At 37.8% G+C, this 23,044-nt stretch overlaps 1 protein-coding gene across 2 annotated transcripts in view; it reads left to right on the top strand.

Annotated features, from left to right (window-relative positions):
• Positions 1-23,044, top strand: part of DNAAF11 (dynein axonemal assembly factor 11) — a 92,987-nt gene that overhangs the window by 31,256 nt on the left and 38,687 nt on the right. For both annotated transcript variants that reach the window (XM_064384602.1, XM_064384603.1), the window contains exons 5-9: positions 4,621-4,844; positions 10,950-11,132; positions 14,033-14,110; positions 18,963-19,022; positions 22,661-22,730. In XM_064384602.1, coding sequence (XP_064240672.1) covers positions 4,621-4,844; positions 10,950-11,132; positions 14,033-14,110; positions 18,963-19,022; positions 22,661-22,730 — 615 coding nt within the window. The remainder of the gene's footprint in view (positions 1-4,620; positions 4,845-10,949; positions 11,133-14,032; positions 14,111-18,962; positions 19,023-22,660; positions 22,731-23,044) is intronic.

The raw sequence follows: 23,044 nt of genomic DNA, 5'->3' as shown, positions 1-23,044 counted from the left end.
TTACAGGCATGAGCCACCATGCCCCGCAGGTTCACAGTCCTTGGTGTGCCTCAGAACATGTGGAGGCCTTTTCAAAACACACACTGCTGTGCTCTTCCCCCAGGGTTTCTGGGTCACGTTTGACATGGGGCCTGAGATTTCACGTTTCTAACAAAATCTGGTAATGCTGCTGCTGGTGCAGAGACCTCATTTGACAACCACTGCTGTGTATGTTACTCTTATACCATATCCCCCTAATCGAATAATTTTAGAATTGAGGAAAAAAATATGATTACTTGAGAAATCATACAACAGAGAATATTAGAGTAGCATTGTTAAGTTTCATATAATTCTAAGAGTTCCCAGCCTGCGTATGGCTCCATGTTTTTGCAAAGAGAATGCATGGAGACATCACCATTGCAGTAGGTGTGTTTTCAGTTCTCAAAGGACATTTGTTTCTTAGACTTCTGTGTTCTCTGTAGTCAAGAGACTGCTGACTGCTGGATTAATGGAACACATTTCTTCTAATGTAAAATTTCTCAGGTTAAGAGAATGAATGATTCTGGTAATTGAATATAGAATAAATGAAAAATTGTCTCAAACGTAAACTAAACTGATCATTATTATGCAGTGATTTCCTAGAAAGTGAACTGGTGAGAACCTGACTATCATAGAACCAGATCTTGTAGTGTAATGCTGTGAGCCATTCCCTTGGAAGGGATAAGGGTCCAGAAGTCCTCGTGGCGGCTGCAGCTGAGCCTGTGCCAATATTGCAGTGAGCAGGCTAGAGGTGTGAGAGCCGTCACATGGCTACTGCAGGGAGGGTCAGAGGTTGTGCCATGAGGTGCTTTGTGCACAGTGTTTCTGATCCTCCCAGACCCATGCAGGGGGACAGGTGCGTTCAGAGATGAGGAAGTCAGGGCTTGGGGAATTAATGCTGCTTGTTTAAGCTGACACGTCTGGCAAGGGACACAGGTGGGATTTGAACCTATGTGAGTCCAACCTTGATACCTCCACCATTCATACTATACCCACACTCACTGCTAATCTTTAGGTCAAATTACAGACTTTGGATCAAATCTTTCTTTTCAGAAGGACTTCTCCAAATCAACAGCCCTCTTTTGAAAATAGTATTAACATATTTACTAATATTTAAAAATAGGCTGATATACTTTAGAATCTTAATTACCATTTCATTAAAGGCTGAGCTGCTTGAAAGGAATTGTGTTAATAAATATATTATTTTCCCAGGGTTGATGTAACAAAGTACCACAGACTAGAGGCTTAAACAACAGAAATGTATCATCATATAGTTCTGAAGGCCTGACATTCAAGTTCAAGCTGTTGACAGGCTTGGTTCCTTCCAAGGGCTGCGAGGGAGAATCTGTTGCATGCCTCCCTCCTAGCTTCTGGTGGTTTGCCAGCCAGTCTTTGGCATTCTTGAGCTTGTAGACACATCACCCTAAGGGTCTCTGCCTTCATCTTAACAAGGCTCTCTTTACAAAGACACCGGTTATATTCGCTTGGGGCCTGTCTGCTTCAGGATGATTTGGTCTCAATGAATCACATCGATAATCACCCTATTTCCAAAAAATCCATGATTCGAGCTACTGGGTGTTAGGACTTCAACATCTTTTTTTGTCGGGGGACCCAATTCAACCCATAACAACAGAGTAGTTATTTTTAGATAGTCACATAGAAGAGGTGTGAGGAGAGTCAGGAAGGAGAGTCAGCCCTTTTCAAGGATTTTCTTCCCAGTTGCTGAGCCACCACAGGAGTAGGTAGGCCCTGCAGTATGGTGCGAAACAGATTTGTTATCAGAGAAACCAGGGTCTGACAGCTGCTTCCACTGTCTGTGAATTGCATGCCTCATTTTACTCATGTATAGTGGGATCATCATTACTACTTTAAGCGAGTTCTATGAGCCCTTCAGTACATCTTAGTGTCCCTTTCTCTGCTTCAGCACTTCCACAGTTATTATCAATAAGTGTGAACACTCCACCTTTGTGCTGCATGAATCCTGAGTGAAGAAAGATAAAGAAATGCTCAGCTTAAAACTTAATCTTTGGAGACGGGTGTGGTGGCTCATGCCTATAATCCCAGTACTTTGGGAGGCTGAGGTGGGCAGATCACCTGAGATCAGGAGATCCAGACCATCCTGACAAACATGGTGAAACCCAGTCTCTACTAAAAACGCAAAAATTAGCTGGGTGTGGTGGCACGCACCTGTAATCCCAGCTACTCAGGAGGGTGAAGCAGAATGGCTTGAATCCAGGAGGCGGAGGTTACAGTGAGCTGAGATCGCACCACTGAATTCCAGCCTGACGACACAGCAAGACTCCGTCTCAAAAAAAAAAAAAAAAAAAAACCAAAAAACTTAAACTTAATCTTTGTTTCTTAGGCCTTCTAAACTCAAACGTGATTTTGGCTTAAAGAAAATGCGGGCCAATTTCAAAGACTAACAGAAATCACTAAAAGAGTTAGGTTCCTAGAATAGGTGCTGGCGTACAGTCCCAAATTTGTCATCAGTTACTAATATGAGGACTTTTGCCTCCTGTTAGTAAAGTGACAGAGGGTTCAGTTGTCATAGCCTTTTAGGAATAGTAGTTCTAATAAAATGAATATTGACTGAAACCAATTATAAAGACAGAAATCCATCAATCAATGAATGTACTTCAATTACAAGGAAGAAAATATCACCTTGCTCCCCAACGTTCTGTTGGGAAGAAATCCCAGTTGAAAGAAATTATATTTATTCAGAGTTTTCTAACTTCTTATAATAATACAGTTTTATATAGTGCATTTATGTTAATAATATATATTTATATATAAATTATACTATATAAAGTAATATAATGAAGTACCACAAATTGGATGACTTAGAAATTTATGAAAGTAATATATTTATATAGTATTATTGATATATAAATATATTTTAATTTGTTTATTCATATATTTATATATAGTATATTTACTTATTATATGTACTTACAAAATAAGTACATTTCATTTATCCAAAATTTTCCAAATTGATTCAGTCCCAAGCCTGTATTAAAGTAGATCAGATTAAGTATGTGGACTGCAATTACTTAACACCTTAAATAATAGGTTTTATTGAATTGAATTGTATCATTATGGTCTCATACATAATAGTATGAAGATACCTTTATTGAAGGATACTACAAGAAACAGTCTTATGAAATCTGTGATTATATGGACATATTTCTACAAAAACAATGCTTGACGTCTCTCAAGATCTCCATTATGAAACTCTATGCTAGAAATGTGTTTTAAAAGCTACATGTTAGAGGAAAGCCACAAACTGTATTTTTTCCTCAAAGACCATGAAAATTTTGTAACTAATTTTGTTTTTCTATTTCACTTTGGCTGCCAAGAAGCTCGGAACCAAATCTGCAGCCCATCTATAGCAACCATATGCGTTCTTATGACCAGAGCATATTTGGAATTATTTTTTCTAAATCTCCACATAATTTTGACTTATAATTTAGCTTATCCCAATAATTTTTTAATTTATATTTTACTAAATCTCTGTGTGTAGTTTTTTTCCTTTTATATGTTTCCTATTGCTGCTGCAACAAATTGAGGCAAACTTAGTGACTTAAAATTATACAAATGTATTTATGGTTCTAAAGATCAAAAGCCTGAAATGGTTTCACTGGGCTAAAATCAAGGTGTTGGCAAGGCTATCCTTTCTTCAGGCTTGAAGAGAGAATCCCTTACTTTGCCCCTTTCAGCTTCTAGAGGGCACCTGCATTTTTAGGCTCATGGCCTCTTTCTCCATCTCCAAAGCCATCTTCACATCTCTCCCTAACTCTGACACTCATGCCTTTCTCTTTTACTTATAAGGACCTCAGTGATCCTTATGAGAATCACCCTGACTATCCAAGATCCTTAACCTAATCATACCTGTAAGCCTGTTTTGCCATGTGAGGTAACATTCATGGAGATTAGAACATGGACATTCTTGGGGAACCATTATCTTCCAACCACACCTTCCTAAATACCTTGCCTCATTTCACAGAATAAGGCTGGGTAGATAAATAGTTGTCTTTAAACTGTTAGTTTTAACATTTTAGACTTTAGTTGATGGTTTTATTTTAATATTTTACTTTGGAAAATCATAATTGAAATGTCAGATGTAAACAATGCTATAACAATAGCCTGTTTGTCTTGTTGTTAAAGGTGAAACATGGGCTCATTTGTATTAGAACCCAATCATGTGTAATATTCAAGGCCATTTTTTTCTGTAGAGAGCTTCTGGGAAGTGTCATTCTTATACTCCGAAGCTGTGATTTGACTTAAGCTTTGAAATTTTTGACATAGTGAGCAATTATAAAATTAACATAAAATATTTTGAGAGCTTATATTATCAGTTTTGACAGAAGATCTAGTTATTATTATTACCAGTAAAGGTATTTTTTAAACTGTGTTAATTGTATAAATAAACATTGATTTAGAACAAAGTTCTGATATTTCACATTAATTACATTGTTTTAATTCTCTATCACTATGGTATGTTATTATTTCTAAGTTTAAAAAGTTCTAATCAAAATCAACCTGGGGCTGATTCACACTGCAACTTTTGAACAATTGTACTATATTTATTGTTCTTTATTTAAGTGGTTGGATGGTAAAGAAATAGAGCCTTCAGAAAGGATTAAGGCATTGCAGGACTATTCGGTAATTGAACCACAAATCAGAGAGCAGGAAAAAGATCACTGTCTTAAAAGAGCCAAACTCAAGGAAGAGGCTCAGAGGAAGCACCAAGAAGAGGATAAAAATGAAGACAAGAGAAGTAACCCAGGCTCTGATGGACGTCGGTACGCAGACATCGATGCTACTCTGTATGTAAATGATTAGTTTACTTTCTATTTAACTTTTGTTAAAAGCAGCAAACTGTGTTCTTTTTCCAAGTTGTTTGCAGTACACATATATTCCAGATTAATTTGAAGAATAAAATATGATGTGAATTTTGGATGGAAGAATATGAGCATCTCATTGCTTGTTACAATTCTGTAAGAATTTCTTTCCTTGGGGGAAAATTTCTTTTTAAACTAGCAATTTTAATTTGTGTCTAAAATTATTCTCAGAGAAATCTCCATAAAATATATACAGAAAAGATGAATTAATAGGTGTACTTTGATTTATCAACTAGGAATATTTTAGAAAAGTTAAATACAAATAACATTATTATAAATTGAATAATTCTAATTGCATCATAAAACATTCTAGTTTCTGAATTATATACTGAATACATTTTTAATGTGATTAATAACTCTCTAATTGGTTTTTTAAACAAATTACAATTTTCATGTTTGTTTAAGTGAATTGCAACTATGGTCAATTGATATGATTCCACACAGTGAAAGTGTTAAGTATTTAGATAACAGAATCCTTTAAAATTAAGGATATAATAATTATAAAATATTTCAGGCATACATAAATATTTGAAAATAGTAATATAGGCAGCTTGTAGTTCTACCAACTAGATTTAATCAATGACAATAGTTTGCATGTTTGCTTTGGATCATTTTAAAATAAGAAATAAAATACCATTAAGAGAGTAGAAGCTTCTTAAGTACTTCCCCTTCCTTCCATTCCTCTCTTCATCCCAGTGGCATCTGCTATCCTGAAGCTGGGGCATATTTGATATATGTTGATCCCATCCATATTTTTAATACCTTTGTTTCACAAGTATGCCTCCTTAAACAAGAGTAGTTTGAGTATGTGTGCTTAGCATGAATAATATCTTTCTATACCTTTGCTTTTCATGCAACATTATGTTTTTGAGATTTATGCATATGAAGACATGTAAAACTAATTCATTTAAAATATAGAATAATATCCTGTTGGATGAATGAATTACAATTTATTCCAGAGGTCATATTCAAAATAGTTAATAGCCAGTGTTTCACTTGCCCTGACTAATCAGAATGTGCAGCAGCTCTAACAACATGTGTGGTCCTCCTAGTGGTGCCAGCTGGTCAGCCTGGACACTGCCATCCCTCTTTGGATGGCCATGCACGTTGTTTTCCCTATTTTCATAAGAAAAGAATCTCTTGGAAGTGGCATCATGGTCTGCCTTGGCCAGGGTTGTGTCTCTGGTGCCCAGCACAGCAGAAGATGCCCAATAAATATTTCTTGAATCCACATTGAACATTTGTTGAGATGTTCAAGCAATGTTGCCCATGTCTCCTTGTTCAGGTATGAAGGTTTCTCTACGGTATTTAGCAATGGCATTGCTACAACAGTTTTGACAACTTTTCAGCTTTATATGTATTGCCAAATTGTTTGCTAGAGTAGTTGTAATAATTTATACTCATATATCAACAATATAGAAGAGTTTTCAATCTTTGCCAATACTAGATAATATGATGTTTAAAAATATTGGCCAATCAAGTTTGTTATTAAGTATCCTCTATTTTTTAAAATTTAATTTGCATTTCTATAGTTACTAGTGAATTTGAATATTTTAAATATCTTCTTATATGTTTATTGGTTATTCAGATATCCTCTATTCAATTCCCCTACTTATTTTAAATAAGTTGTTAAGTCTTTTTTGTTATTGATGGTTCTTTTATATTCTGGATACAAATATAAAAAATATATTCGTTGGTGGTTATGTGCTTTGCAAGTGTCTTCTCCCAGTCTGTGACTTGTCTTTAATTATAAGAGCTTCTTATGTTTTATAAAATTTAAAAATATTAATATAGTTAAACTTATTTGTACGTTTTCATCTTGTTTATGGAACTCTTTATCCCAGTGCCATATCTGTTTTTATCTCTGTATCTGGAACTAACCTTTGTCAATATATAGGGTAGGGTACTAATTGTTTTTAACATGGGTAGCTAATTATCTCTGTACCCTTTATTAAGGTGCTGTTCTTTTCCCTCTGAGATGAAGTCCCACCCTTACTATATCCCTTCTAACCATGTATTCCTGGGTTCATCTCTGAGTTCCCTAGACTGTTTCATGGGAGCACTTCTACCTGTTTTAATTTGTATAGATTTATAGCATATGATGATATTTGGTAGGAGATATTCTCATTTTTCAAAGTTATCTTGGCTATTTTTAGTTCTTTACTTGTCTGTATGAGTTTTAGAATCCAATGCTAATCAAATTCCTTAAAAATCCCTAGTGGAATTGTGATTGAAATTGCATTTAATTTATATGTTAACTGGGGAAAAGTTGACATCTTCATGACATTGATTCTTTCCTTGCTAAACTTTGGAAGAGCTCTATTTATTGACATCTTCTTCTGAGTCCTTCAGTAAGGTTTTAAATTTTCACTATAAAAGTCTTAAACCATCTTTCTTTGTATTAATTTCTCAGTATCTTGTCGAATGAGATTTTAAAAACAGATGTAACTGGTTTTTCTGACATTTAAAGAGACAAATTATTTCTGTATACTGATATTGTATTAATCTTGCTGACCTTTATAAAAGATGCAATCCTGCATTTTCTAGGTAGAAAAACACATTGTTTGTAAGCAGTAACTTGAACATTTCTTTCCAATCCCTCTCCTTCTACTTTATTTTCTTCATGGTGCCTGCAAAGGCCTCTAGAATGGGGTGTAATAGTAGCATTAAGAATGGGTATCTGTATCTTGTTTCTGACTTAGAAAGAATGTTTGCAATTTCTCATTAAGTATAATATTTGCTCTAAGTTTCTGGGTCATGTTAAGTAGGCTTCCTTCTATTCCTAGTTGATTAAGAGCTTTTATCATCACATGCATTATATTGGATTTTTATTAAATGCTTTCCCTGAATCTATTAAGATAATAGTGATTTTCTATTACTGTGTTGAATATCATTAATAGATTTTCTAAAATTAAACCAACCTTGAATTTCTAGGATAAACATTCTTTGTCTATGATTATTTACTAATGCATTGCTGCATTGATTTTGCTAATATTTATACTATTTGAACTTGTGTTCATAAGTGAGTTTATGCTATAATAACCTTTTCTCATTGTATTTTTTCCTGGTGTTTTGCATCAAAGTTATATAATAGGCACATAAAATATCTTGGGAATAATTCACTATCCTTGGTTTATGAAAGTTTACAAAAGTTAAAATGATCTGTTCCTTGAATCTTAGTAGAAGCTTACAGTGGGGTTTCTTGCAGGTGCCTTCTTGCCTCCCCCATAGGCCTGGCTGATCCTTGAGCCTTTGCCACTCTTACCCTATTTAGCCTATTTGAATAGAACTGTAGACATCCTGGAGGAGAATTGTTGAAATACTGAATTGTCGAATTAGTTGGGAAGGAGTAGGAGGCTGAAAGAAGAAACACAACAGAGAATCAGAGGCTGCAAGAAAGGTAGATGAACATCTACCTCTTGACTAGGTAGAGCCTGCCTCCAACCTAGAAAACTGAAAAGATAGAAAGTGGCCTGGAGCAGAGGAATCAGGAAAGATGGTATTAATGGAAGCAGCTTACACTTTAAGCATTTCACATGGCAAGGATTTGTGAATATCTTATAGGCCAAGTAGACATGGTAGAAGGAGCTGGGCTTGAGCTGTCTTGAAGAGATGCATATTGACCTCCTCAACAGTGAGCAGTACACTTGGAAGGCTCTTGTGGTGTCTCCAAGGATGACAAAGGTGCTCGCAGGAAGAGAAGGCCAGTATCTGGATATTGGTCCCAGCGAGGGTAGCAATGGCCAGGTTATAATAGGAGTGGTCATATAAGAGATGTTCACCTTCTTCTTCTTCTTCATCATCCCAGGCCCCAAATTCTAAAGGCAGGAAGCCTCTGAACCTAAGAGGCCCGGTGGTATGGGATTCAGAGGAAGGAATGGAAGACAATGAGAAGTAGAAGGAGAGTGTGTCCCTCTTCCCATGCACACCCCAACTGGAACAGGGCCAAGAGAGAGAATGGGTTGGAAAGGGAGGGAATGGCTCCGATTTGATATTTAAGTCTGAACTTTTATTCAAACTGTAGACCCTTTAGTACCTGAAGGTTAGTGGTTAGCTGACGTTTTGCTGTTCTTGAAAGTGACAATAGAGCTGTGGGATCTGCTCATGGATGAGAAGAGAGTTCTGAGAGAGCAGATTTGAGGGCAGTGGTTGAAGAGAAAGTTTTTTTGATCCTACACTAATGAGCTCACTCTGTTTCATAACCAGTTATACACATTTATATGCATTTTGCCTTGGAGACTTATGTTATTTAGCTCATATCTCTGATAGTTTTTCTTAAGCACTGTTATTTTTATGTTTTTTATAATTATTATTTTAGATTGCAAAAGGCCAGATTGAACCAATTAGTCACTTTCCAGGAAAAATATAATTTAAATGATTAAATGAGAATGGAACCAATTATTTCAGTGGCAATTTTCTAGAATATTGTAGAATATTATAGATCCCCTTTATAATTATTCTTTCAATGCCATAAAGAACTATAGCTGTATAGCAAGCAATTTATTTATTTTCAGAAATTTGCATTATTTTGCTTATTAAAATATTTAGTTGTATTGTATCTATAAATAATATAGCAGAATTTTGCTCTATATTCCATTCATGCTATTTAAATTTCATGTTCTAGTATTTTGGTTCATCCCTTTGAAAAATATCTCTCACAATATTTTCAAAATAAAATATATTTGAAAATATTTTTTCAAAATGAATAAAATATCTTTAGTTTGAAGATCAACAAGAAAGGAGCCTTTCCTGTCACCTGATTCAATAACGACACCCAACATGTATTAAGTACTTACTATTTGCTATAGTTGGTATTAAAGGATTTATGTAATTTGTTTCATTTAATGTCATCTAATGAAGTGTCTATTCTAGGGAGAGGTGAGGGGAGAGAGACTGTACCTAATGTTTATTGCTTGAATGATGTCATTCTCTTGCCACAAGAACAGAATCTTCTGACAGTAGAATCATGGTCTGTCTTGGCCAGGGTTGTATCTCTGCTACCTGGCACCACAGAAGATGCTCAATAAATATTTCTTGGATCCATGTTGAACAAATGTTGAATATCTCATATAATACCCATTTGATGACATACAGTGATATTGTTTAATTCTCTGGCAGTCCACAAAGCATGAATAAAAGAGAAGAGAGAACTGTTACCATATAAAGCCACATAATCAGAAGTTATCCATGAAAAATAAACTAGGCATAAGCTATACCATAAAAAGTATCGTATGTCCCACAAGTGAATTTGGGAGATAAGAGAATCATTAAAAACCCTGGAAATAATGTGATCCAAATTGCCTGCCAGAAAAGTCCCTCTGGGAGCAGTGTGGAGGGTGTAATTGACAGATACAAGATTTAAGGTGGGGTTATTGCTTGTCTAATCATCAGAATCTCCTGCAAAATATTATAAAACACAGATTCCTAGGCCCTGCTTCAGGTCTACCAAACAGACTTTCTGATGAGAGCCCAGGAATCTGTACTTTTTATAAAACTCCCCAGGTGACTCTTAGCAGTTAGATCTGTGAACCTTGGAATCTGATTACCACATTGTTCCTGGTGATAGAGGATGAAAGCCTACCCTGTTGCTGTGGCAGTAATTTCCTCCAACCAGGCTTGGACAGACTGTCTTTCGGAGTCACTTTGTCATTCAAAGGTAAAAAACGTAGGACTGGGCACAGTGGCTCATGCCTGTGATGCCAGCACTTTGGGAGGCTGAGACTGGTGGATCACGAGGTCAGGAGTTCAAGACCAGCCTGGCCAATATGGTGAAACCCTGTATCAACTAAAAATACAAAAATTAGACAGGTGTGGTGGTGCGTGCCTATAGTCTCAGCTACTCGGGATGCTGAGGTAGAAGAATCACTTGAACCCAGGAGGTGGACTTTGCGGTGAGCCGAGATCGTGCCACTGCACTCCAGCATGGGTGACAAAGTGAGAGAAAAGTATATAGATTATTAAAGGGGCAGTATTAAGGATGAAGCTCATGAATCCCTTATTGTTCTTAAGTGCTCTATTTGTTTTTCCTAGTTCCTCTTTAGAGAGCAAAGACCACCTACAGGCACCAGACACGCAGGAATACAACACAAAGAAATTAGACAAAAGTGAAGACGATTTGGAATTCTGGAATAAGCCCTGTTTGTTTACTCCTGAATCAAGATTGGAAACACTTAGACACATGGAAAAACAACGGAAAAATCAGGAAAAATTAAGGTATTTCATTCTTCCCTCTGAGAGGGAAAGTACTCAACTTATGGACTAGATTTTCATGATTGCTCATTATTTTTCCCATTATTTGTGTTAAACCTTTAACACTCATATGTAGATATTGTTTTTTCCAAGTATAGCTTCTTATTGAATTGAATTGGCTAACACTCATTAATATCAAAGTACCTTTTTTAGAACATCATGAATTATTACATTTTAGGTAGAGGTTTGTTTGTTTGAATGATTTTACCTTTTTACCACTTTAAATATACCTAATAATAGTATATTAGGGTACACTAATACATTAGTATTTCTAGCCTAGAAAAAGGTCATTTTGTGGAATGAATGGGCTCCTTTTTGAGTCTGTTCTATTAATTTACAAAGTGAAGAATTGGAAATTAGTTTCATTAGACATTTTATTTTCCTAATACAACTTTTTTGGACATTTAACAGCATGATTTCACTTTTGAGTTGTTTACATATAATTTGATGATTTATTAGAAGCTAAGATTTTTATGCTATTATTTTCAGAGTAGCTTTTTCAAAAATAGATTTTATATCATTCCATTTCCTGTCATTGCTTAAGTCTAATATGTGAAATATATCACTTATGGGAATACTTATTATTCATGAGCTTGAGAATGTGATAAATTAGCCCTGAAATGTAGTAATCTGCATGGCAATGACTCAAGTGAAACAAAACACAATATCTCTTCCTGTAATTAACAGCTAAAAGCAAGAAACTAGAAGTTAAAAAAAAAGATTTGAAATCTCAGCTGCTTTTTTAAAATTTTCATTATTAGAAGTATAGAGAGGTAAAACAATCAAAAATCAAATTTTATCTAAAATACTTGTTTTTAAAACATTGTGATTTATACACTAAGGGGCCACGCAGTCCTTTGGGAAAAGCATTGAATAAGATTATATATGCATGTCTTGACTCCACTGTTACCCTCTGTATGATGTTGGCAGGTACCTACCTTCTCATCTGTTTCTTCATCTGCTAAACAGGGATTATCATACCTGTCTTACCCACCCCACTGTACTGCTAAGAAAATGTGATGAGCCTATACATGTGAAAGTACTTTGCAGACTCAAGAGCCCTTTGAAATGGAAGTTCTATATGTTTATAGAGTGTGAAATATTTTATACATATATACCAATACACACGTTTTATTTATGTATCTGTGTGTATGTGTGTGTGTATATATATATAAAATATCTAATCTATTATATATTGAGCCTGAAATCAGGAGAAATTTTTTTACTCCCTGACACCTAAGAAAGTAAGGCTGAATTGGATGGAGATCTGAGTCACTCTGTTTTGGACGCCTTAGTTTGCCCAATCCAGTGGGTTCCTGAGATGTTTGCCTCTGATTGTATTGCCATTTTTACTAACTGGATGTAAGCAGAGACAAAAGAAATCTTTTGTTCCTAACTGTGATCTGCTTTACACTGAGTAGAGTGAACCCAAGGACTTGTGGATGCCCCGTAATTGTCCTGGGTCATTGAAATATTAACTCCATTGGATCTGGAGGCCCGTTTTACAATGCAGAAGAATGTGAATGATTTTTTTCAAAATAAAGTTAACTGACACAAAATCTATATTAAAAATACAATAGAAATTTAAGGCAGAGAATTGCCAACAATTCCATCATCTAAACAAATTTGTCCATCTGCTCTAGATACTGTCCACATATGCCTATTTAAGTTTCTATTATTTTCAGTAGTCTTTTAAATAGAATTTACATACTACATTTTAATTCCATATTACTCCATTAATCTTCTATTATTTGCTTCCTTTCTTTACCTCCTATCCAACCCTTCAATGTAATGAGTGTCGACAGGCTTGGGTTTATCTCACTACATATTTTCTTACCCTTTATAACTGTATAAACTGTCTCTGCAAATGTAAGATGTGGGGTCTTTTGTAAAACAAAAATGGATTTATATCTTATATATTTGTTCTTACTAAATACATTATCAGGCTGGGTAAGGTAGCTCATGCCTGTAATCCTAGCATTTTGGGAGGCTAAGGCGGGCAGATCATGAGGTCAGGAGATTGAGACCATCCTGGCCAACATGGTGAAACCCTGTATCTACTAAAAATACAAAAATTGGCCAGACGTGGTAGTACGCATCTGTAGACCCAGCTACTCAGGAGGCTGAGGCAGGAGAATTGCTTGAACCTGGGAGGCAGATGTTGTAGTGAGCTGAGATTGCACCACTCTATTCCAGCCTAGGCGACAGAGTGAGACTCTGTCTTAAAAAAAAAAAAAAATCATCAACACTTTTCTAAATCAATAGGTAAAGAACAAACACATTTTTAAATAGCTGCAAAGTATTTTGTAGCATGAATGAAGCACAGTTGATCCAACCATTCCTCCACTGATGGACATTCAGAACAGTTCCAGGGATTTGCCACTATAAATAATGCAGTGAGAAATATCCTCTTACATAGATCTTTATGTGCTGGTGTTTTCATTTATATTAAATAGATTCTACTTGGTATGTTAAATGTTGTATTTTAGCTGAAGCAGAAGCTGTATACACAAATGGAGAGTTGACAGTTATCTGGGTAAATAATATATAAAATCGACTTATTTAAATATTAATAGATAGTCATGAAAAGGAGTTTTCTTCCCCCATTCAAATTATCTGGCAAATTGTCTTGGTCATTTTTTGCTGTACAGATACAGATACAACCATATAAAAAATCTGGTTTGATTGTCAGTGCTCAGCATAGTATTCAAGGAATGGACCTCAGAACAATGAATTGATGTGTTCATAAAAGTTCAGTTAAGTTTTCTTAAACTGTTTCACAAAAATGTATTAATTATATATTCTCTTTGCTTATTTTTTTCTCCCCATACTGCTTCTTGTTCTCACCTACAACCAATCTTAAGTGAAAAAAAGAAGAAAGTGAAACCACCCAGGACTTTGATCACTGAAAATGGGAAAGCTCTGAATGTAAATGAGCCCAAGTATGTGAGGCCAAATAGAGAGTTAGAGATGCAAAAGTCGTGATGTTGGTCAATCATTGTTTCAACTCCAGGTTTGCTCTGCGAAGAATATATCTGACAGCTCTTAACAAGTTTGATGAGTCTAAAAATAATGTCATTTTGTGCACATGTAAAGGCAAAACATCTATTATGTTTTCGAATGAATAATTTTCTTGGCATCTAGAAAATGATCTTGACGTATGGAGATCTTAGTTATTTATGTACCCCATGAAACTTTGGACCATATACAGTTTTATGCCTGAAAATTGCTACCGCATTATTGTTGTGTTTATGAATTTTTAAAACTCTGCCATGAGCAAGCTGGTTGAGAATACTGATGCACCTCCTATACATCTACTTTATACCCTGGAGCACATCTACAAAACATTTGAGAGCTAGGGAAGGAAATCAGTATAATAACCTCAACGAATTTAATGAGAGGAAAGATACTCAAACTGGAAATATTCAAGTATAATAATATCTGATCTACTCTGTTTGTCTGTCTTAAAGTTTGAAAATAGAAAGCAGGACAGAAAAGCCTTTTGTAGCCTACAGAGAGAGCCTACAGACTAAATCTCATTCACTTCATTTTATTATTCAAACCTATTTCCCGCCACCATTTCATTTGCTCTGTCATGACCATGGTGAAGGCACAATCTTGAATTATTCCAGGACATCATTTATCTTCACAGCAATCCCAGGTGGTAGACAGTGTTTTTCACATGTCCAGAACCTGGGCCTGAGCGGGGTGGAGTGACCTGCCCAAAGTCACACGACTAGTAGGTAGTGTTCCGGAGTTGCTCATGCTAACCTAGTTCTAATGATTTCTAGGATGATATTTATAATGTCTTCCCCTTACCCACATTCAGTGACAGGAATGCAAGACAGAACACTAGGCCAGGCACTGGATAGAGCAGTGACTACAACAGGTTTCTTTGTGACCTCCTGGAGTTCAGAAACCGAGTTTAGGCCGTCTCTCTTTAGCCTACAACAGAGCTCACGGTAGACTCCTGGAACTCCATGTGTCCCTGGTAAGACCACCACTCCTCCCACACACTGCAGCCTCACCTGCCTCTAAAACCAGTTCCACAGAGGGCGATTACCCACCACCTTCCCACTTGCACTGCCTCCTGCCATGTGATCATCCCCGTTCCTGCCCTCCCAGGTCATGCACCACCATCCAGAATATTACAGCCAAATGACACTGATCCAACTCAACTCATTCTCGCCCCTCCTGGATCCCCCAATTTTCCCTGTGCCCCCTGGAGCTTGAGCTTGGTCAGCAAAGCCTGAAGCCTCCTCCATTTCTCCTATTTCACTAACTGAAGCAGAGGATTCGCTTCTGCAGCTGCCCACTGTTCTTTCTCATCACATACACCTTGGGGACAGTTACAGCCTATCTCCACTTTCAGGCCATTCTCTGTTGAAGCACAAGCCATGTAGATATGCCACCCCTATGCCTTCTTCCCACAGTCATCTACATCACCCTGATCAACCCTCAACCCTCTGCCTCTCAACTCATTGAAGATACTTCACCCTGACCAGTGTCTCTGCCTCTCCTGCCATCATTGGTCTAGGTGATGACTTTATCAAACATGTAGGTGATTCACCAGAAGCCCTGGCCTCTCAGTTCCCCAACCAGCTCACTACTCCATCTCAGCTCAGCCACACGATTCCATTTTCATTCCTAGATTTGCCACCATCCATATCTCTTCCACCTCAGAAACTTCACCTCGAGTGTCTCACTAGACCCCATTTCTTATGTTCCTGGGGGACTCCTCCACTCTAACAATCACGTGCCCTCATGAAGACCGTAAGATAATTCACACTCCTATGTTTCTTACTGTCCCTATCCCCTCATCTCTGGCCCAGCTTTAGTTTTATGGTTCATCAAAGTAATCAGCCCTTGGCCCAGGCACAGTGGTTCATGCTTATAATCCTAGCACTTCAGGAGGCCGAGGCAGGCAGTTCACTTGAGGTCAGGAATTCAAGACCAACCTGGCCAACATGGTGAAACCCAGTCTCTACTGAAAATAAAAAATTAGCCAGGTGTGGTGGCACATGCCTGTAATTCCAGCTAGTCGGAAGCCTGGGGCACAAGAATCTCTTGAATCCAGGAGATGGAGGTTGCAGTGAACCAAAATCACACCACTGCACTCCAGCCTGGGTGACAGAGTGAGACCCTGTCTCAAGAAAAAAGAAAAAGAAATCAGTCGTTGAAATCTAGCACAATACCCACTCTTGAGCTGGTCCTCCTAAATGGCTGGAGGAGACCATTCACCTCTACTTGCTGGTCTTACCTTAAATTCATAACCACAGATCTCAAGTGGACTTTGGTAATATTCCTGTATTTTCTTGGGTCATCCATTCTCCACTCTCCTGCAGGCTGCTCTCATACCTTCTCTCTCCTTACTTCCAACATCATCTGACACTTCCATAGTTTTAACTGAGGACCTTGTTTCCTATTTCATTGAGAAAAAAAGAAGCAATCAGGAGGTTTCTTTTCCTCCCCATATCCAATTTACACTGTTTTTGGACCTGTCCCATGTACTCCCCTGTCTTCTGCTGCTGTCAGTGAACTTCCCATCAGAAATCAGTCTCTGTAAGCACTGTGACTCCATCCCCTCTTATTATCACGGACTTGGTTGCTCAGTTATCCTGGGTCTTCTGCACTAGTTCTCTCCACTCTGCTAGATCAGTCTCACCCATGTGCAAACAAATTGTAACCATCTCCTGTTTTAAAGGAAATGAAAGCAAAACCTCCCTTCCCCTGGTTTCCCTTCCAGCCACAGCGCTTTTTCTCTGCCCCTATTTATTGGAATTGTCTGCACTCGGTCTCCAGTTTCTAACTTCACATTCCTTCTTGAAACCACTTCTGTGTATTCCATCATCCTGAAACTTCCTTAGCCATGTTATTTCCACGTTCAGTGTTCAATTCTCAGTCTTTGTCTTACTGGACAAAGCAGATTTGGATGACGTTGTTCAGCACCATCCTTCTTAAAGCAATTTCTTTCCTTTGTTTCTGATTTTTCTTCTACCGAACTGACTGCTCATCTTCCTAAACTTTGATGGATCCTTTTGGTTTTGTTTTTTTCGATGCTCTGTAGCAAATTCCTCAGCTGTCTTCTCTTTTCGCATTCACTCTTCAGGGTTCTCACCAAATCCCATGGCTGTAAACACTCTCTTTACGATGCTCCTAACTACATCCAACCTCTTCTCCAAGCTCAAGATATGTGTATGCAATTAGCTGTTTGACATCACTGGGTGGATGTAAGAGAGTCATCGCATACTTATTAGGGCTAAAAAATAACCCTTGATTTCCAGCCTCCCTACCACTCTTGCATAGCATGCTGTGTCCCTGTGTTCTCCATCACAGTAACACACGTTCACCCCTTGGTTAAGACCAGAAACCTTGGATTCTCCCTTGATTCCTCTTCTCTCATTTTATCAGTGAGCCCTATGAACTCTTCCTTTGATATTGTTAGAATCCAGCCACATCTCACTGACCCCACCACCACCAGTAGCCAACACTACCTTTGGCTTCGACAGTTGTAATTGCTTGTTAAGCAGTCCCCATGGTTCAACTGTTGGCCTCCTACATTCTGTTCTACTCAGCCGAACAAAAAAGAAAAAAGGGAAGAAAGGATACATGCTCCTTTTCTTAAGGGACACTCTTAGAAGGTGCCATACGACACCTTTCCCTCACATGACCTCACTTACCTGCAAGGGAGGCCAGAGAATACAAGCTTTTCTATATATAGCCATGCACCTGGTTAAAACCATGGTTCCTGTCACTAGGAATAAAGGGGAAGCAGATAGCAACAAAAGAGCAATCTCTGCCTTAGGGAACTTCTCTGAAATTACTTTGCAGGTAATAAGCAATTGAGACAGAGCAGGAGCACATAAAAAGGTCCTGAGATGAGGTTCTATAAATGCATGGGTCATTTGAGACCCTGAAGAAATCCCACAGGCCTGCACTATTGAAAGCAATGAGACCATGCCTGCCACAAGCAGAAATGCTGCTAACAGCCAAATCTATCACGGAATTTGCATTTTCCTAAACAATTTAGCTTATGTTCTTTAATATTGTTGAGTCGTATATTTTATAGCGTAATACAGTAAGTGTAATGCTCAAAAGAAAATTGACCAGACAATTCTGATAGTATATTGACAGTGTGGAAGCTAAACTGAGGACTCTGCCTCAGGGAATAGTTGAAAGATGAAGAGCCTTGAAATCCTGCCTAGCCAGGCTCGTGCAGACAAAGTGCAAAGGCATGTGTTATAATTCAGCTATGCCAGTCTCTGAACCTCTGTTTGTTCATCTGTAAAACAGAGGTAATAGATGATGGGCAGTCTCTCAGCGTTTTTCAGGGCATTGGAAAGGTCAGTAATGAAAGGAGAAGAAAAAAGAAGGAAGGCAAGACTCTTTAAAACTTAAAAAATAGGATGCTGGATAAAGGGGAGGCAAAAGCAACTTTAGTTTTCCATAAATAATTCCATTGTTTCAGTTTGCTTCTGGCAAACTCACAGGAAATGCAAAAGAAAACTTTAGCCACCAGATGTCTCTATCTCTGCACCAAAGCTAATTTTTTGTGTGTAATTTACCTTCAGATTCTCACATTTAAACACTGTAAACACAAATAATTTATTAATATGTTGTAGGTCTCTCTGAAAATTTAAAATTAGCATTGATATTTGATTTTCCAACCACCAAAATAAGTTGTCATTGGATATTATTATATAATTATTGTCTAATTTGCTTCTGATTTTGTGATGGGATTATCTATATAGTATCCTAAAGACATCTTTCCCCCACCCAATTTATTATTCTTAGAATTGATTTCTCTTTGAACGATAATGAAAAGCAGATCATCCTGGACCTTGCTGTCTATAGGTAAAAACATTTTAAATGTATTTATTGTATGATGTTTCTGTCTGTTTGCATTATCAGTAGCAATTTTTGAATTCTGAAAAATTTTGAAATAGAATTGAGTTAGCTCTATAGTTAAATGAAGCTTATTTGTAAAGACAGAGAAGTTACTGTCATTTTTAAAAGCGTGAAAATGAAAGGAAAGGTAAAGAAAGCCACAATTTCATGACTATGAACTCAGGAATACCTAAGGCAGAGTTTAAATAATTCTCAGACCTGTGCTGTTTTCTGATGCTGATACTAGAAGGACCCCACTCTGCTCTCTGCTGCCATAGTCCTCGGTTTTTGTCTAAAATGCCTTGCTATAGTAATAGGTATCAGGTGGGCGACTCTCCTCTCTCGGTCCCATCTTAGTGGCCTGGGGGGAACACCTAGCATCCTCTGTCACCAGTGGACGCTTCTTCCCTGTGGTGCTCTCACATGCTGCCTGTTTTCCCACCTGTGGGCAGGAGTGGCACAGATCTCCTGCCTGCCTTCATCACTAGACCCAAAGTATTATCCCTGTCTCCTCCCTAAAACTCCATGACTTTGACACTTAAACCCTCAGCCTATATCACCTTCTGCCCCTTTTGTGGAAGCATCTAAAGGCATCAGGTCACTCTGCCTCATTCCCTGTAGATTTTAGGCTCTGGTTCACTGTGCTGATACATCCTTCTGATGACCTCAGTGTCCCCTGGCATCATCTCAGAGGCTGCTTGCCTGTGCTTCCCTCTGCCTGTATTGTCCTCTGTGTCCTTGTGACTTGCTGCCTTGTGTCCTTCAGGCCTCTGTTCAGATGTCACCTAACCTCATTAGAGGGGCTTCTCTGCCCCACCATCTAACATAAAGCAATACCTACCCCTGCCCAGCACCTCCTTCCACTCTTCCTGCTTTTTGGTTTCCTGCTGACAAAGTGTAAATTTACTTGTATTAAAATTTGTGGTTAGAGCAGGAAACTTGTTTTGTTTGTTCTTTCATCTCTATGTCTCCACACCTAAAATGATACTTGGCACCTGTTAGGTACTCAATAAATACAAGAATGAATGAATGAATGAATACTGATGATGGAGTATAACATTTACATGTGTGAATGAATGGATGAATGTTTAAGTGCATGAATTATAATAAATGGCTTTCTCTTTTTAATGGTTTTCAATGTGCTCCTGTTTATTTAATCTCTCAGTAACCCTGGGAGGTAGGAGAGATTATTACCCAAGAGGGAATAAATTTTCTAAGAGTGAGTCTTGTCAAAGTAAACAGGGATAGAAGGAGCCAGATCATCAACCCTCAGGACTTTAACCAACTTTGCTGATTTGATGGTGATAAAATACACAACTTAGAATCTATCATTTTAACCATTTCAAAATGGACACCACCATGGTATTTAATAAATTCACAATATTGTACAACCATTACCATTGTCTAGTTTCAGAAAACGTTTGTCACCCCAAAAGGAAACCCCATGGCCCTTAAGCAGTCACTGCCCATTCTCCCTCTTCATGACAACCACTAACCTGTTTTCTATCTCTACAGATTTGCCTACTTGGTATATTTCATATTAATGGAATCATACAACGTGTGGCCTTTGTAACTGGCTTCTTTAACTTACCATAATGGCTTCAAGCCTCATCCATGTTGTAACATGTGTCAGAATTTCCTTCCTTTTTATGGCCAAACAATATTCCATTGCATTGATATACCACATTTGTTTATCTGTTCACCAGTTGGTGGGCATTTGGGTTGTTTCCACCTTGGCTCTTGTGAACCAGGGCTACTCTTAGTGTGGTCCCTTCCTCTCCGCACCGAACTGTCTCTGATCATCTGTGTGCCTTTCCACACCTCCTGTCAATTCTTCTGCCTGCTTTCTTCCAGGTCATCTGCCTTTACAAAGCTCCCAGCTCTTCTCTAGCTAGCTTCATATCCTCTGCTCCTCCAGCTTCCCAAGCTGCCATTTCTGCTGTTTTATAGACAAATCACTGTTTCATGCAAGTCCTTTCCATTTTTAGGCCCTGTGTCTGGAGTTTAATGAATGTATAACCCTTTCTTTTTCAGCTGTTGGCTGCTTCCTGTTCAGCCCTCAAATGAAACATTCCTCATTCTCATGCATGTGCATTTTAAGGGGTGGTAGTATTTCTCCTGTCTATGTAGTAAAACTCTTTCATTTCCATGATTCTGTCTAAATGAATTATGCTATAATTCCTGGTTATCTTTATGGGCACATGGGTATATACTTGAAAGTTAAATTCATTCGTTCACATCTGCTTCCTGCCTTTATTCAACAAGAATCTATAGAATACCTACTATGTGCCAGGCATGGGGAGACTATAACTGGCATATTCTAAATACAGTCATGTTCTCCTATCACTTAGAGCCCAGTGGGGGAGGAGGACAGACAATCAATAGGCATCTAATGAGTTACAAAGGAAGAAGGATGCTGTCAAGGAAAGGGACAGTGTTCAGGGATGGGAATAATGCTGTGTGGAGAGTGGTCAGGGAAAGGGGGTGACATGAACAATGACAATTGGAGGATGAGAAGTAGCTTTTTCTGCAAAAAACTGTTAGAAGATTATTTCTGGCAGAGAAAGGCCTTATAGGTAAAGACAGATGAATATTTTAAGGGTCCAAGCATGGAAAATAATATATTATTCATTAAAGCATACATATCACATGTGAAGTTGTAGAAATTGTTTTTAAATGGCATATAATTATACATTTTTAACACTAGCTATGTATTGGGTACTATGCATGTTCCTTCCTAGCAATCTTAGGGCTAGGTGCTAGTAGTATTCCCATTTTACAGAAGAGGAAACTGAGGCCTAGAGATGTTAAAGAATGTGGTCCCAGGTAATAAAGCAGGAAGGGGAGGAGCCAGTTCCCCACAAGCCTGTGTGACTTCAAACCTACGTCTGTAACCCCTATATTAGCTTACCTGCCTTAACATTTGTGACTTTTAAAAGAGTTCTGTGTTTTCTAATGTTCACAATTAGTATTTTGAAATATATGAACATAATTATTTGGCTAAGCTTCTGATTTTAATGAGCGATGTGAAATCTAAATCTTTTATTTACTCATGAGTGGAAGAGAATAATTGCCACCTGATCTTGGGGTCACTGCCATAAATGGAAGGGTTTGCTTATTCAGCAGGATGTGCCTTTGCGGGGAGAAACAAGCTAGTTTTCCAGGAGAGATAGTATCAGGGCAGCTGCAGAACAGCTGCAGGGGATCCAGAGCCACCAGGAAGCAGGAGCTGGTGGTTGCAGGCCTCAAGCAGAGTAGAATCAGCATTCCTGGCTATTCAAGTCTTAGGGGCTTAAAATAAAATATTCATGAAAGAGCATGGCAAGCTGTTTTTTGCAAACCTCTGGTGTTTCAGACTTCGGATATTTTTGGGTTAGGGGCAATCAATGCCAAGTGTACTTGTGGGTCTAAAAATGAAATTGCTGATATGTTGAATTTCCTTTGGTCTAGGGATTAATTTAAGGCTAATTTGTAAAGACCCGGTTAGCACAGATATTTTAAATGTCCTTCATTTAAGATGGTTCTATAAATGTGAATTTGTATTTACACTTCTTCAAACTTGATATTTTTTAAAATTGTAATATTTTGTGTGTTTAATTTTGAAGGTATATGGATACCTCTTTAATCGATGTTGATGTGCAACCAACTTACGTGCGAGTAATGATCAAAGGAAAGGTAAGTAGAACCCTGTAGACTATTACAATTTCAGAGGCTAAGCTTTGAACTAAGCTGTGGTGCCTCAATTTTTTTTAAGTATTATTAAAATAGAAAAAGGAGCCAGGCGCAGTGGCTCATGCCTGTAATCCCAGCACTTCGGGAAGCCAAGGCGGGTGGATCACCTGAGGTCAGAAGCTGAAGACCAGTTTGGCCAACATGGTGAAACCCCGTCTCTACTAAAAATACACAATTAGCAGACATGGTGGCTCATGCCTGTAATCCCAGTTCCTCAGGAGACTAAAGCAGGAGAATCGCTTGAACCTGGAAGGCAG

The sequence above is a fragment of the Aotus nancymaae genome, unplaced genomic scaffold, assembly GCF_030222135.1.
Source record: "Aotus nancymaae isolate 86718 unplaced genomic scaffold, 86718_ANA_hifiasm-v0.15.2.pri h1tg000036l, whole genome shotgun sequence".
NCBI classification, from domain to species: Eukaryota; Metazoa; Chordata; class Mammalia; order Primates; family Aotidae; genus Aotus; species Aotus nancymaae.
Note: the sequence above shows the minus strand (reverse complement) of the source record. Positions and strands in the feature narration are given on the sequence as shown.